The 16,441-nt window shown below is 50.9% G+C and overlaps 1 protein-coding gene across 2 annotated transcripts in view; it reads right to left on the reverse strand.

The window, feature by feature from the left end:
- Positions 1-1,173: 1,173 nt before the first annotated feature.
- LOC144729385 (fibulin-1-like) overlaps positions 1,174-16,441 on the reverse strand; it is a 40,398-nt gene continuing 25,130 nt past the window's right edge. For both annotated transcript variants that reach the window (XM_078609629.1, XM_078609630.1), the window contains exons 7-17: positions 15,925-16,008; positions 14,892-14,996; positions 14,137-14,274; positions 12,682-12,819; positions 11,798-11,941; positions 10,705-10,833; positions 9,905-10,030; positions 8,952-9,071; positions 7,827-7,961; positions 7,320-7,443; positions 1,174-6,508 (exon numbers count right to left, since the gene is read on the reverse strand). In XM_078609629.1, coding sequence (XP_078465755.1) covers positions 6,151-6,508; positions 7,320-7,443; positions 7,827-7,961; positions 8,952-9,071; positions 9,905-10,030; positions 10,705-10,833; positions 11,798-11,941; positions 12,682-12,819; positions 14,137-14,274; positions 14,892-14,996; positions 15,925-16,008 — 1,601 coding nt within the window. In that variant the 3' untranslated portion in view covers positions 1,174-6,150. The remainder of the gene's footprint in view (positions 6,509-7,319; positions 7,444-7,826; positions 7,962-8,951; positions 9,072-9,904; positions 10,031-10,704; positions 10,834-11,797; positions 11,942-12,681; positions 12,820-14,136; positions 14,275-14,891; positions 14,997-15,924; positions 16,009-16,441) is intronic.

The raw sequence follows: 16,441 nt of genomic DNA on the forward strand, positions 1-16,441 counted from the left end.
TTGGATTTTCTGTTTGCACTTAGTCACATATTCACTTTAAGATGTTTTTTGTTCATGTTTTTTGTTTGTTGCGGTTGCACCCGATTCAAGAGCTGAATGGCTCACAGGGCTATACCTAATAAATGAACTTGAACTTGAACCGCTACGCAACCACTCCAAAGATAAAGACCCCCCCCGTAATGCCTGGGAAACCGCTGACATTGCCGTTCACCAAGGTAAGAGGGAGGGGGGGGTCACATAACACCTCGATCACTTGCTATCGTTACCAACAGGCCCTCCTTACAGTGAGGGAAAGCAGCGACTCGGTGCGTTAAAATTATTTTATTTAAAGAGAGGTGTTGTTTCCAGCACCAAAATATCCCCCCCTCTAGTACAAAGTTGCTCGCAAGTCACGGACAGATGTCGTGGTGGGTTGGTGGGTGGGTGGATGGGTGGATGGATGGGTGGGCGTCGCGTGACCGTGCATAAACTGAAGTCGCGGGTCCGATCCGGGCCCGCGGGCTCAGCCAGGAGGTTGCCCACCGCCGCTGGGCGCACAGAATGTTGTCGTCGCTGTAACATTGAGTATTTGGCTACGCCGTACGCGTTTAAATAGATATTCCAATAAAATACCGTACGTATATACGGGGGGTGGCCCAAAGTACAGAACACGTACGGGTTATTATTATAATACTTATTTTAATATATCACACAGAGTTGTTTAATTTATTTCATTAAATGTTCAAGCCGTCTTCCCCTTGCCATTAATGCACGCACGAATTATCTGTTGAAATTAATGTAGCACTTTGAAAATGTGTTCATGTCAGTATTAAGATAAATTAAATAGCCCTATGTGTGTCCTGTCTTTTGGGCCACCCTGTAAAACACAAGCGCACCAATCAAGCAAGCAGCGGGACAGCATAAATGTACACACACCACAAGAGGCATCGGCTGAATACGTATGTCGATTAGCTGCACAAAGACAGGCAGCTTTAAAAGCACTACATTTAATTGCTGATGAAAGAACTGAATTAGCTTCCCGAAGAAACCTCCGGCACGTGGAGCGGAACGTCGGACATCATGGCGGGCAGACCCTGAAGACCCCATCGGAGCGCCGTACAGCGCAACCATGAACACACACACACTACCAAGTGGCTTTAAAAGCGATGCAACTTATGACCTGGGCACTAAATATTCAGTTAAGCAGGCTTACATTTATTTATACCACAGGACATACATACACACGCACGCGCAACGAAAAATATATAACTTTGGCATAAAATAATAAGTCGTAATTAAAGTACCGTAGTGGTGACGCACTGGTAATAATAGGCACGATACGAGTTTCTTCTATTGTAAGATATAAACAGAGTGTTGAGACTAAACAGTATTTCCTGCAGTTATACATCCTCTAAAGTCATAATGGAAAGTCCTGTCGTAATGCTAATTATTGCATTCGTATACTCTTGTTGTAAATAGATAATTTTAACTCAAGACTACTGTACTACTATAAAATAACCATACTTGCCATTTGTCTTATCCTCAATGTTCTACCCAGTTTGTAGTTTGTGCTGTCGGTGCGGTGCCATTTAACGAGGCGAACCGCCCATGCGGAGTTCCCACAGAGCAGTGGATCTCCCCCCCCTGCCCTGCCCCGTGAAGGAGACATCACAGAACTGCTTCTGAATTGCCTTCATCCACACTTTGTTCAAAACATGCCAGTCAAAGCAATACACACATATATTTTTAATCTCAGAGCTGCAACATTTCGGTAATTGAAGTTGGGGGGGGAACCCCATTAATTTGGTGTTTTTTTGTTGTGTATGCAGTCATTCGGGGTGTCACGGGGGCCAGATGTTAACTACCTCGCCTGGTATCCAGGAGGTCGTGGGTTTAATTAGCCAATGAGCCAAGGCCATCACCTCGCTTACACTTAAGAACCCAGTTTAACAAAGTGGCCGAAACCTGGATTTCAAACCGGGTTCTCAGGAGTACCGGGCTCAACGCTGTGCCCTATTGGGCCATCTCCAACTCAAAAAAGGGCCATCCATTGAGTAGGTACGCAAACATCTGTCGAAACTTGACCCCTCACCTCACCTGCGTACGTTCGCTTGACGCACCCCCCCCCCGAATCCTATAGAACGGCCGATATTTAATCCACGCAGAAACAATCAAGGATTAATAATATTAACGTGTTTAAGCAAACATAGTCCACTACCGGCTGCATTAAATAAAGTTTTGTACCTTGGCCACTTATTTTGCTGAGCTGCGTAATAGCTGCAGTCAGGGGTACGGTGGCATCCAAGTGACGCCTCTCCCAGTCCCACACCTCCCGGTAGTATTTGTCTGACAGCTAAAGAAACTCAACTGTAGCTCATTTGAAGGTCAATGTCCACACATTTTTTATCGAGGCTTCACCCCCCCCCCGTTTCCTATGCGTACGTACATTGTCAGTAGACCCCCCTATACGCAAGCGTACGCATTTGGGTTAACCCCCCTCCATGAGTACGTACTAAATGGATGGCCCCAAATGCCATGTAACATTTCTAATTTTGTGTAGGATGGAATAAAAAAAATCCACCAAAAACATTACGGGAAAAAAAGTTAACAGAGTTTCGGTTGTTTAAATACAACTTGTACCACCGCAGACATGGACGTTACTCGATATTTTTGCCAAAGAGTTAAAAGTTTTCCGCTGCTCCCCGATCTGTCAGTCTCGTGTACTCGGAACAGAAGCCCCTTTTTTTGAAGGCGTGGAAAGTAAAAATCCCGCGCGACGCCGCCGGTGGCCAAAGCCAAAATAAATTCTGACCCTTGGCTTGATGCTCCTTTTCAATCCCACGCCCCAGGCTGGCATTTCAATGTGGTCATCGCGCAATTGCCGAACGGCGTTGCATGAACCCTTACATGCCGGCCCTTGGCTAAAAGCAGGAACATCGCGGAGATAAAATAAGCAGTGGAGGGGGGGGGGGGGGGTACCTAATTAACAGCGTTTAAACTAAAAGTCTCATTAAAAATGTGCTATTGGCATTATAATGTATATGTACAGCCACACTCTCAGTGACGTTCCCCCCCCCCGCCCCCTCCATAGCAAACCACCCCATCCTAACCACCACAACCACCACCAACCACACCCCACAACTCAATGCAGGGATCTCGTTCACCTGTTCGTGGTCAACTGGCAGAGGGAAGGGGGATTTGTATATCCACTGCTGGATGAGGGCCTCCCCACAACAAGCAGGTAGTGTGAGTTATCTGACCATAATGCATCACGCTGGTCAGTAAGGGTTAGTGAAGCTGGGGAGGAGATATGTGGGAGCAGAGAAGTACAATACAGCAATTGGATTTTGCATCGTCCTGCATCGTGTCACACGACAAATCCATTTTCAGTTTGAAATTTTCCCATATAGTAGTGGTCTACCCTGTGTCAGAGAGTGGCCTCTGGAAAATGGCATCAGAGAACTACATCTGAGGTCCCTTCAATTGCCTCTTTTTCCACAATCGGTGGGCCTTCCCACAATGCCTTGCACAGCGATCGTCGCATGGCAGACAAGAGAGCGCAAATGTGGATCTCGTCAACTGTGGAACCCACTGTAGGTTTCGCTGACTTGGAGAGACCATGAAAAAAGACGTGTTATATTATCACAATCAAGATGCATAATTATCAATCACGTGAACTCCGGTCAACCTCGTACCGTACACGTAGCCAACCGTGCTTTCAGATGCCCTTCTGCGGCCGTCTGGAACGCTCTTCCTTCCGATATTAGGAAGCCACTGGAGCTATGCACATTGAAATCTTCTAGAATGAAAATTCATCTCTTTAGAACTGCGTTTAGTTTGTCGTACTTCCCCCGCACGTCCGATTAGCACAATTGGCTACGTACGGTGCGAAAGTTCAACATACAATCAGCCATGATCTATCCACTCGTTGATCTCGACATCCGGCCACCAACGCTCCCCTCCGAACGACGGCGTCTTGCCCATGATCCACTCCAATCTCCTAAACGGCCAAAAGGAGATTTGGCCCCTTGCGAGCTCGTTCCCCAAACGTGCGTTGTCCTCTTCCCGTGTCTCAGCGGAACTCGATCCATGCACGCTTCGTTGCGCACTTCTCAGCCTTTGTTTCAGCTTCTACGAGAAAAAACTTTTTTGTGCTTTTTTCGTTTTGGTGCCATTTCTTAATTTGTAAAAAAAAAAGCTTGGTAGGATGGGTTTTATTTGCGTGGTATGTGTGTTGGGCTTCTTTCACGCTGTACTTAGGCAACCACTTATATGGGATTTGGTCCTTATATATAATTAACGTACAGCGTTGTGGGCTGCTGTTAGCATGAATGCCGCTATATAAAATGAATGTATTATTAATGTCTGTTTGTCTGATCCACGTTCTCGCAGATGATGTATGCTGATTAAATACGTTTTTCTTCAGGACCCCAAACTCAAACCACCTGTTATGATATACAAAGATAAAATGTATACGATACCTTAATACACACACACACACAATGTATGATATGCCGCAGTGGTGTTTAAAAAAGTTCAGCGATCGTGCTACTATTTGCTAAATGTTTACCATTTCACAGAATTATTCCTTATCACGTTTGTTCTGAAACGGATCACCCCCACAAACTAATTCAGCACTTCTTTGTTGGAAGTTTGAAAAGCTTCGAAATCAGGGATTAATTTTAGCCGGGTCTGTCTGACGCAGAATATATTCTCCCGCGATTGGCACCACCACATCACCGACACCTCTCGCTTTGGCTGTGGCCATTCGCCACGTACCACCAACTCCAGTTCTACGGGCGACCCTAAAAATAAGTGATAAATTCATCCTTGTTTCGAACTGACATGGAAACTATATACTGTGTATATATGTAAAAAAAATTCCGCGCATTACACAGCGAGTGGCAACCGGGGGTGATTTGTGACTCCTGTTGGAGACAGCGGTGAACGTTTCCTAGCTGCCTCGAAAATACAAACCGCGATCCCAGCTGCAAAATTATGAATTGACCTTGCAAGGCCACGCGCGGCGCAGACATGAAGCGTGACCTTTGGAATCTCGCCATCACTCGCAGGACTTGACACCTGGTGAAGGGCAGTGGGGGTAACGAACGAAGGAGACTTCGATTCCTCAGCGCTCGCGTGTTCTTCCCCTCTTAACAACCACGGACAAACGAGTGGCACGGTAACACAGAAACAAACTTAAGTGTGTGCGCTGCCTGCTGCTGCGTGCATCTCCGCCAAGGGCACTAGTCCGCTTGGTGACGAGATGTTAACTCCCCGGCCTGGTATGCAGGAGGTCGCGGGTTCGATCCCGACCTTGACGCCTGTTGTATATTTAGAGTTTGCATGTTCTATCTCCCAGCAGTCGCGTGATTTTTTTCTCCGGGTCTTCCCTCCACATTTAGAAACATGCATTTAGAGTATTTGACTGCGATAAATTTACACGTGATAAGCCACTTCGTTGAGCTATCATTTGTGGCCAGATCGCTTCTGAAAAATAGCTACATAGCTCAGTGGGCCTTACCTGGTAAATTACAAAATAGTTTGTAGAGTGCCAGAGATAATTTGATGTCGTAGGCCTATGCTTGCAATGACGTATCTTAGGAGATGCTCATCATTATCATCAGCCAGGATCTATCCACTGCTGAACGAAGGCTTCCACGAGCCGTCACAATCTCTCCCCGGGCTGGAGATGCAACAACTCATTCAGCTGCTAGCACACGAGTCCATTTACAGGATGTCCAAAACAATTGCAGTGGTTATGCATTCTTACTTGAGGGGACCTGTTTCCTTTTAGACATCGTCAACGGGTATCGAATCAAAAGTTTCCAAACAACAAAGACGTCTATGATGTACTTTGAGATTCCCACAATAGCAAAAAGTTGGTGAACAGTGGTCATTCCCATCGCACTCGTCACACTTTTAGTCCCGTTTATCCGGCCAAACGTATCGGATGAAGGCTCGGTAATGGGAAAAAGAAAAAAAATGCGGCCTTAGATAATTTCTCCACGGTTTTCCGGGCAACAGACCAGACAAGCTAAAACCAAAACAGCACAATCTGAAACGCTTGCCGTGGTACCAACCATCCCTTCCTCCTCAACCACCATCACCGCCACCCGCCCACACAAGTCCCGCACGCACGCACATGTGCCCCCCCCCACCCCCGCTCTCTCAGAAGTCCTCAGAAGTGATGAAGGCGTAGATCTTGGCGAGGAACGTCGTGAACGTGCCCTGGCGGAAGAGCCGCATCTCCACGTTGAGCAGCAGGTCCCGGGGGCTGTCGGGCGCGCGCTGCATGTACACGACGCCCGTGTACGCGTTCATCTTGCGCGTGGCGAACAGCCCCTCGTGGTTGCCCGCCGTGAGGCCTAGCGTGATGGTGTCGCCCGCGTATGCGGGCGACGGGCCGATGCGGAAGATGTTGGCGGGCAGCGGCACGGTGCGTGGGAAGCTCAGCTGGTAGTAGGTGATGCGAACGGGCGAGCTGGCGCAGTCCTGCGGGTCGGCGCACGACATTCGTTCACAGCGACTGGCAGAGAGACACGGGAGAGACACGGGAGAGACAGACAGTCATAGACGGGGGCGAGGGAGTGATATCACCGAGAGCAGTGGATGGTGAAGTTTGGCTGAATAACCCCTCCCCCCTCCCTCCACCCATGACCAACGTAGTGTATGGAGGCCTTCATCCAGCAGTGGATTGACTCGGAGGAGAATTATGTCGGAGACAGCAGTGTTGGTGGCAGGAGGAGAGTGAAGTATGGTCATTCAACCAACATGAGGCCTTCATGCAGCAGTGGATTTACAAACAGCTGTAAATTATTACTTGTTCCATCATCTTTCTTATGATTATGAACAATTAAGCCTATGACTAAATAAACCCGGAATGTACCCCATTCTCTATAAATCTCGGACACTAAGGAGGGATGAACCTGGATAACGCTTGCATTGGGCAACCGCCATGCATAACAGGTGCTATAGACTTTGGGGCTACAGTGGGCAGCAGAGGGCAGGGCAACAAAATCCATTATTATCCTGTGCTTCCATGCCCCCACATCTTTGCTATCACAACTTCACCAACCCCGCGCTGACCGGCGTGGTGAAATGTGGTTCAAATAACCCTCCCTGCCTGCGCGGCACAGGGCAGGAAGTCCTCATCCGCCAATGGATTGACAAGATCCCGTATGCATGCGCACGCACGTGCAAGCGAAAGGTCAACAAACAAACAAAAAATTACTCCGCACACCCGCCTTAAACGGACACAAGCGGAATACGAGGTCTGTGCACGACAGGCGGTGGCAAATGTCACGCCGGTAACGTCGGGCGGACGTCGGATCGCCTACTTCTCTGCCGAGCGACGGTAGTTGGACGGACATTGGTAGGAGAGGCAGCGGAATCCGCCCTGCATGTTGAAGCAGTTCTCAGACGACGAGCAGTTGTGAGTGCCGGTGCCGCACTCGTCCAGGTCTGCACGCGCACAAAGAAAAGAGTGGCGGTGCAGCGGTTAGCGCGTTGTGCTACGAACCCGGCGACCCGAGTTCGATTCCCGCTTATGGCGGTCAACACCAGTGACGATTATCGGAGCCGGTCCTGGGCCTCCTCTCGGTCGACTCGGCCTCAAATGAGTACCTGCTGCGGTGTGCAAACATTGTCACTGGTAAGACAAAGACGGCTTGGCGTGGTGCTGGCCACCCACTCCCCTCGTGTGCCACAGTTTATAGGTGCTACTCGCAAAAAGTGTTTGTCCCAAAAGTCTGTTAAAGGCTATACGAGGGATATTTGTCTTGCGTGTGTGCGTGCGTGTGTGCATGTGTGTGCGTGTGTGTGCGTGCGTGTGTGTGCGTGCTCACCCAGGCAGGAGCGCCCGTTGGGCGACATGGTGTAGCCGTACGCGGGGCAGTAGCACTCGAAGCTGCCCGGCACATTGGCACAGCGGTACGCGCAGAGCCCACCATTACTCCCGGGCAGCGAGCACTCGTCAACGTCTGCGGGACACAGGCACGTGCACGCATGCACAGGACGGTACACGCACGCACAACGATTGTGTAATGACAGCGTGTACATACACGGTGTATGTTTGTGAGAGCATTAACATGCCCGCACGTGCTACTGCTACTCCCTGCTCCCGCCCCCCAGCTATGAACAGACTGACGCCAAACCACTATAACTACCCTTATCACTACCCATAACCCTACCCCAAACCCCTATCACTACCCTTACCGCAACCCCTCTTCAACTACACCCACCCGTCCTCCTAACCATCACCATAACTACACACAAACAATAATAACCCTCCTCTTGATTGCAACCGCTGTCATCTTACATACAATTTTGTCGTAAAGCGCGTCGGATTATGGCGCTATTTCAACTCAACTAAATTATTTTTTATTTTACCAGGTAAGGCCCACTGAGCTATATAACTCTTTTCAGAAACGACCTGGCCACAAATGATAGCCCAATGAAGAGGCTTATCATGTGGAAATGTACGGCAGCCAGATACTCTAAACACGTGTTCATTCTAAACGTGGAGGGAAAAACTGGAGGACCCGGAGAAAAATCTACGTGACCACGGAGATAACATGCAAATATACAGGCGTCGAAGTCAGGGTCAAACCCAGGACCTGGTACATACCAGACGAGGTAGTTAACATCTCGCCAGCGTGGCACCACAACTTTACCAAAATGTTGCATAACTGCCACCTAACAAGAAAAATCCATGTGACCATGGGTATACAGACACGCAAACTCGAAACATAAAGCAGACGTCAGGGTCTGGACCGAACCCACAACCTCCTGAATTCCAGGCGAGGTAGTTAACATCTCTCCATCCTGGCATCAATCAGGGCAGGCAGCAGCGCCGCGATTTCCCGTGACGAGCGGCTCATGCACGTCGTCGCACCGTACACGATGGGACCGCACGTCGCCCTCCCATGGGGGTGTCAGGGGGCCAGCGGGCCGGGTGGGCCAGCGCTGACCTTCGCAGGTGACCCCATCGACCTCGCTGGGCTGAAAGCCGCGGCGGCAGTAGCACTGGTAGGAGCCGATGACGTTGGCGCACTCCTGGCTGCAGGGACTCGACTCGCACTCGTTTGTGTCTGCGAGCGAGAGCGGCAGAATCGCGACGACGGCAGCGACATCGAGGACAGAGTTAAAGTTTCAAGGTTTTTTCTGTTCGTGGCCAAGTGAGAGAGGTCGAAAGGAACGGGGTGAAAGTCTCATTCACAAGAGTGACCCCACCCCCCCCCCCGGGGACGGTCGCAACGTTGACGAAAGGAAAACAAGGAAAGAGATATGAGGACGTAAAACACAAACTGCATCACACGAGGAATAGAAGGGCCAGTGATGCCCCAATTTACGTCTCCCCCTTTAAGGTCGTTCTGCGAATACGCGGTCACTTTATAATTAGCCGTGACCGAGAATCGAACATGGCTAGCTGGTTTCGCAGCAAATTGCGCTTACCTCAATACCATCGCTCCCCAAAATGAACACACACACAAATCCCTCATATAGACTTAACAGACTGTTTGGGTAAGTGCTGTTAGCGAGCACCTATGAAGGCCGGCATGGCACACGAGAGGGTGGTTGGCTAGCAACACGCCCAGCCGCAATTGTCTCCCTAGTGGCGATGTTTACACACCGCACCGGGTGGTCATTTGAGGCTGAATCAACCTAGGGGAGGGAGGCCCAGGACCGGTTCATATAATCGTTATCGGTGTTAGCTGTGAGCGGGAATCTAACTCAGGCCGCCAGGTTCGTAACACAGTGCACTAACCGCTACGCTACTGCTCCCCTCACACACAAACGCACACACACACACAGACCCACACACGCATGCACGCACACACACACGTGTATAGAGGCGTGTCACAGTATCATCTCCGCGTGTGGCCGTGTCTCCCGGCAGTGGGAATCTCTCTCTCTCTCTCACCTTCGCAGGTCTTGCCGTCGGTGCCCAGCTGGAACCCCCTGCTGCAGCTGCAGTGGTAGGAGCCCGGCACATTCTCGCACGTGTGGCTGCATAGCCGCCCTGGGTACTGCCTGCACTCGTTGATGTCTGCGCAGAGACGAGACGGGGCGGAGGAGGAGAGGCAGAGGAGAGACCTCGTCGATCACCACGACTCTACGGATGGACTGACCCTCACGTGTGAGAATAATCGTTGTCTCCCAGGAAAGGTCAAATTAATAAGCTATTCAACTATAAACGAATTTTTATTTTACCAGGTAAGGCCCACTGAGCAATGTCGCTATTTTTGAGAAACGACCTGGCCACAAATGTTAGCTCAACGAAGCGGCTTATCACGTGGAAATTTAAAGCAGCCAAATGCTTCAAACGCACGTTTATAAATGTGGAGGGAAAAGCCGGAGGAGAAAAATCCACGCGCCACAGGGAGAGAGACATGCAAACTCCAAATCTACAGCAGCAGACGTCAAGGTTGAGGTCGAACCCACGACCTCCTGCATACCATGCGAGATAGTTAACATCTCGCCAAAGCCGTATGTTAATAATGGGGAGTGCGGGGGAGGGGGGGAAGACAGGGGAGGGTGGAGGGGGACCTACCTCCCATATTAATAAGGGGGTCCCACCACATAGGCGGCTGCTGCAGCTGCGTGGACACGGGCGGCGCGACGTAAATAACCTGCTCCGTCGTCTCGACCTTCCCCGCGCCAGGTAAAGGTGCCCCACCCGATGTGGAATATCACAGCGATGGCGAGGAGCGCAACACGTACCCACGCAGGTGCGTCCCAGAGTGTCGTAGTAGTAGCCGCTGGCGCAGTTGCAGCGGTAGCTGCCCGGAGTGTTTTGGCACTGCTGGCCATCGCCACACTGGTGCGCACCCGTTTGGCACTCATCCACGTCTGTTACGCACGCGCACACAACGACAAACATCCCCTGTGACAAAGATCCCCCGTATAGTCTTAACAGACTGTTGGGGGCAAGTGTCGTTAGCGAGCAGCAATCAATGAAGGCCGCCACGGCACATGGCGGGGGGGGGGGGGTGACCAGCACCAAACTTGGCCGCCTTTGTCTCCCAAATGGCGATGTTTTAACACACCGCACCAGGTTCTTATTTGAGGCTAAGTCGACCGAGGGGAGCTCGAGTTTCAAATGTATTTTTTTTAACCAGGTGAGAACTCAGAGACCAGGAGAGAGTTTCATTTGCAAGAGTGAGTGCCCCGGGTCACCACAAATGTACAAAAGCAAGACAAACAATTAACATACACAGCACTGAAAGCAAATAGAAATCGGCGCAAAAGCAAATATAAATCAGCGCAAAAACAACTGCGCAATAGGAGAAATCGGAAATATTGCATGTAAAAATATGAAGCAATGTTGAATTATTAGTTGCGTGTAGCCGTCATGAGTAAACTCGGGCCAGATTACCACTCCACACAATGCGCGTTCAATCCCGATGAAGCGTGCAGAGCTGAATGGAGTTCAAAAGAACTCGCAAACAAACACTTTGTCAAAGACTCCACGCAGAAGACCCCTGGGTGTTGATCTTAAACGAAGCTCATGGTCCACCCTGAACCGCATCTGCACAAACCATGGCAGATACTGATACCCAATGCACAAATGTCAACATACAAACTCTGCAGTGTGCGACTGGTCAACCAGAACAGACCGTGCAACGTATAACGACGCAATGCCCGACCCACAAATACGAAGGAGACATCGCGGCGATGCACTCCGCTGCTCCTGACGCAGTTATTCTGGCTTGACCAGCTGAATGTGATATCGTAGTCATTGCTCTGCATCTACATCAGCAGCCGAACAAAAGAAGATCTTTCCGCACCGGATCACGCCGACCGGTGTACTCACCGACACAGCGGCCTCCGTCAGGGCTGGCGTGGTACCCTCGCCCGCAGTTGATGATGTGCCTCTGGCAGGTGAAGGACCCCACGGTGTTGATGCAATTATAGCCCAGCTGGCAGATGTCCAACTGCGTCGTGCACTCGTTGATGTCTGCCGGGAGTGAAAGGTCGTTAAAAAAAAACTTCAACTAAAAAATAATGTTTTTACCTAACAGAAAATTCAAGATAAAGATCCCCCGTGTAGCCTTTACTGGACTATTGAGCCAAGTGCTGTTAGCAACACAGTCTGGGATTGCTCTAATGGTCGTGGAAATGCAGAGCTTTCACTTGTTTGAGATGGCCGAGTTGCGCAGAGATCACCGCTGAAATCCTGGGTTTGAATCCAGGAAGCTGTCTGCGATTGAATCGGGTTCACAGGTGCAGTGGAGTTGATGGTGTCAGCTCAGTCGCCAATGAGTGTACGAAAAAAAGCCCTCGCGTGAAATTTGGTTCCGCACATGAATTGCATCGATTCCAGCTTTGAAGAATTAAACATCGGTTTGACTGTCAAACAAGGAACACATTACTCTCGGTGACACAGTGGGTGGGAAAGTTGTTCCCTCGACTTTGTCGACTAGAGGTCACTTAAATGGATCTCAGAGGTAGCTCTGCAGTATCCACTTCCGTGGGCCGTTCCTCCAACACACGAGACCTGCGCTGCTTTGCGCGCGATCCGAAACGGATCCTTCGTCGCGAGGCGCTTATACCGTAAGTCAATTGCAATTGACTTTATATGTATGCTGAACTTCTTTTGCACCGTACGTAGCCAACCGTGCTGATCAGATGTTCAGAGAGTGGGGTGGGGGGCGAGGAGGGCTAGTGGGGTGTGGGAAGGGGGGCGCCGCGTCTCACCGATGCAGCTGCCCAGCGCATCCTGCAGGAAGCCGGCGCCGCACTGCTCGCGCGGGCGGCAGCGGAACGAGCCCAGCGTGTTCTGGCACTTCAGCTCCTCGCCGCAGTTGTGCGTGCCCGTCTCGCACTCATCAATGTCTGCAGGCGCCCGCGCGTAACGACAACGAGGGCAATGACGACGATCGTGATGACGATCGTGACGACGGTCGTGACGACGGTCGTGACGACGATCGCGACGACGGTCGCGACGATGGTCGCGACGACGGTCGCGACGATGGTCGCGACGACGATCGCGACGACGGTCGTGGCGACGGTCGTGACGACGGTCGTGACGACGATCGTGACGACGATCGTGACGACGCGCGGCAATGGCACAGCCCTGCAATTGCTTTGCTCGCGCCACTGCTAGCGGAACGGGCCTCCACCAGAGGAAGCTGTAGAGAGCCCCTCCAGAGGGTAATTGGCTTGGAAGATCAGAATCAGAGTCTTTGTTTACACTGGAGGAATCCGATGAGCTTTGAAGCTCTTTTCACAGATGTCCACTAGGGGCGAGTTATATGTATGTATATTGAACTTTTGTAGCGCCATACGTAGCCAACCGTGTTAATCAGAGGTGCGATTAGCACGGTTAGCTACGTGTCAGCCTACACTTGACCCCACTGCAGGTGACCTGACGATAGACTAACTGTGGTGTATCCGTTTAAAATGCTGGGTGGGGAGAGACGGAGCTGGGATTTAAGAATCATGCAACATCGTTTCAACTGCCATGCCAGGAGAGGAAACGAACCGGCGACCTCTGGATTGCAAGTTCAGTGCGCTGCTGCTCACCGTTACACCACGAGGGCATCTAAGACTAATACTAATCATAACAACGATTTATAATTATAATCTACCAGAATTGTGTAAAGATTTTTTTTTTTTAATCTATGACATACGGATCAGAAACATGGACACTGACAAAGAAAACGCAATTTAAAGCGGATAGGTGTACAAAAAAGCACGGAGGGATGCACATTTGAAACTACACCGAGGCCGGAAGAGGAACACATGGATTTGAAAACATAAGCAAGTCGGAGACATCACGATGACTGTCAAGAAACATCAGCGGGTTTGGGCATGACGCGTCGCTGGAAGGGACGACAACGACGACCGGTGGTCGAGACTAACGACGGAGTGGGAACGCGGTTCGAGAGGTCGTCGTCCGCGGAGATGGATCGAAGCTCGTGCTTGAGCTGCCCCACTGGCATTCGAAGGCCCGTTCACACCAATCTCCAGGTAGACCGATGTGCAATCTGACAGTTGCGTCGAACCAATGACAATGGTGACAACAACGACGACGACAATGATGACAACGATGCCTGGAGAACACCCCCACACGCACAAGGGGACATCAGCGGACGTCGTCGGTGGCAGCTGCCTGTGTGGAGGGTGGGGGGGGTAGGGGAGGTAACTTGCCCTGGCAGTGGTTGAGCTCGGTGAGCTCGTAGCCCGTGCCGCAGCTGATCTCGCGCTGGCAGCGGAAAGAGCCGACCGTGTTGATGCAGCGCTGTCCCTCCTGGCAGTGGTGCTCGTCCGTCAGGCACTCGTTCACGTCTGGGCTCCGCCCGTCCGAGAGGGGGCGGGGATGGAACGGAAATTATTTCAACCTCGCAGCAAAATCCATTTGCATTCCGCGCTTCTGATAATCTATGAAGCTCTTTTTCACATCAGTCAAGGGTCAAACCCGTTGGAGGTGGCAAACCTAACAGGCGCCCATCCACCAATAGACTGGCCATCGTGTTATACGTTTAATATTTATATGTTTGTATTACATTCCCTGATAAACCTGGCGAGTGTTTGCATGGGTGACCACCAGCAAAAACAGCATGTGGGGCTATCTATGGTGCAGACAGCACAGGGCAGTGCGAAACAAAACCCTGTGCTGTACGGGGTCTGTGCGAGTTGCACGTATGTTGAACTTGTTTTGCACCGTACGTAGCCGACCGTGCTAATCGGAGGTGTGGGGAATCGGAGGTGCACCCAGCAACAGAGCCACACATCTGCCCAACGATTAAATGGGATAAATCTTGATTGCCATGAGTGCTGTATCGCTGTGATGATGCCTCCCTTCTTATATATATATATCTCGGTGAGAAGTTGCTGAAGGCGGGAAGCGTAGACGCGGGGGGCACAAAAGTACTGCAACGCTGTGATGCGCGCAAGCCGCCCACCTTCACAGGTCACTGCGTCGCTCCGGAGCCGGTAGCCGATGTGACACGCGCACTGCACCCCCGTGCCGGCTTCAACGCACTTGTGGGCACACGTTTTTCCCAACGCTGAAAGAAAGAGAGAGAGACATTCACCAGCATCATTGTCAGTAACGGTCTATGCACTGCTGGATGAAGGCCTCCCTGATTCGTCGTTATCTCTTACGGCAATGACAATCTTCGTGACGGATTCAATCCTGATATTAAAACACAAGTTAACTCGTTCCACGCTGCATGCGCCTGATGATTGTTGAAGACATCCCAACGTGACGCACTGAGCAATTAGCGCCGTCTGCGTTAATAGAGCTGATTCATGTGAAGATCTCAGTGTGCGTGTGTGCGAGTGTGCGCAGGGGTTAGCGCGCTGCACTATCAACCCGGCGACACGAGTTCGATTCCCGCTCACGGCTACCAACACCAGTGATGATTATCTGAACAGGTTCCTGGGTCTACCCTAGGTCGACTCGGCCTCAAATTAGAACCTCGAGTTGTGTGTAAACATCGCCACTAGGGAGACAAAGGCGGGCAGGCGTGGTGCTGGCCACCCACCTACTAGTGTGCCGTGCCAGGCTTCATAGGTGTTCACTAACAGCACTTGCCCCAACATTCTGTTAAGGCTATACAGAGGATCGTTGATCTTTGTCCTCGTATGCGCACGTGTTTAATGTGATGCAGAGAGCGTTAGCCGTTGTATTTTCGTGTCAACGTCTAAGTTTCGGATCCATATATCATCGCAGGGAATGTGCACTCATTAAACCCTTTCATCGTCGAGGCACGCCGGTATACGTTGCTTTTTCACTTGAGCGATGTTTTTTAAAGTCCGTCTTACTCACAATATTGACAATTCAATCTCACGTTGGACAGCCCCGAGGACACACAGCAGCCTGGGTACGCGGCGACGAGATTCGTGGTTTTAACTTTCGTGTTGTGGCTTCGAGTAATGATGATGGGAAAACATCTATGAAAGTCTGGGGTGGGGGGGGGTGCTCGCACGCACCGCGACACTTGTCCACTTGCTGTTGGCTGGCCGGCACGTCGGGGTCATCCCTCCATTCGTTCTGCTTCTGGAACTGATCTCCTCCTTAACAAAAAAAACACAAATGCTCTCATAATCAGGGCACCCCCAATTAGGTACAGTTGGCTACGTACGGTGCAAAAGAAGTTCAACATACGGACGTAAAACGACACCAGGACAGGGTGACACCACAGCAGCCAACAAAGGCAAAGATAACCACCCCCACCCCCCTGTATAGCCATCGCAGGCTGTTGGGGAAGGTGGTGTTAGTGAGCACCTATGGAGGCCGAAACAGCACACGAGGGATTGCGTAGCCAGCACCATGCCTGGCCGCCTTTGTCTCCCCAGTGGCAATGTTTTACACACCTGCAACAGGTACTCGTTTTGAAGCTGAGTCGACCTAAGGGAGGCCCAGGACCGGTTCAAATAACCGTCACTGGCATTGACCATGAGCAGGAATCGAACTCGTGTCGCCGGGTTCATAATGCAGCGCGCCAAC

Source organism: Lampetra planeri, chromosome 32 (assembly GCF_965212315.1).
Source record: "Lampetra planeri chromosome 32, kcLamPlan1.2.h2, whole genome shotgun sequence".
Lineage (NCBI taxonomy): Eukaryota > Metazoa > Chordata > Hyperoartia > Petromyzontiformes > Petromyzontidae > Lampetra > Lampetra planeri.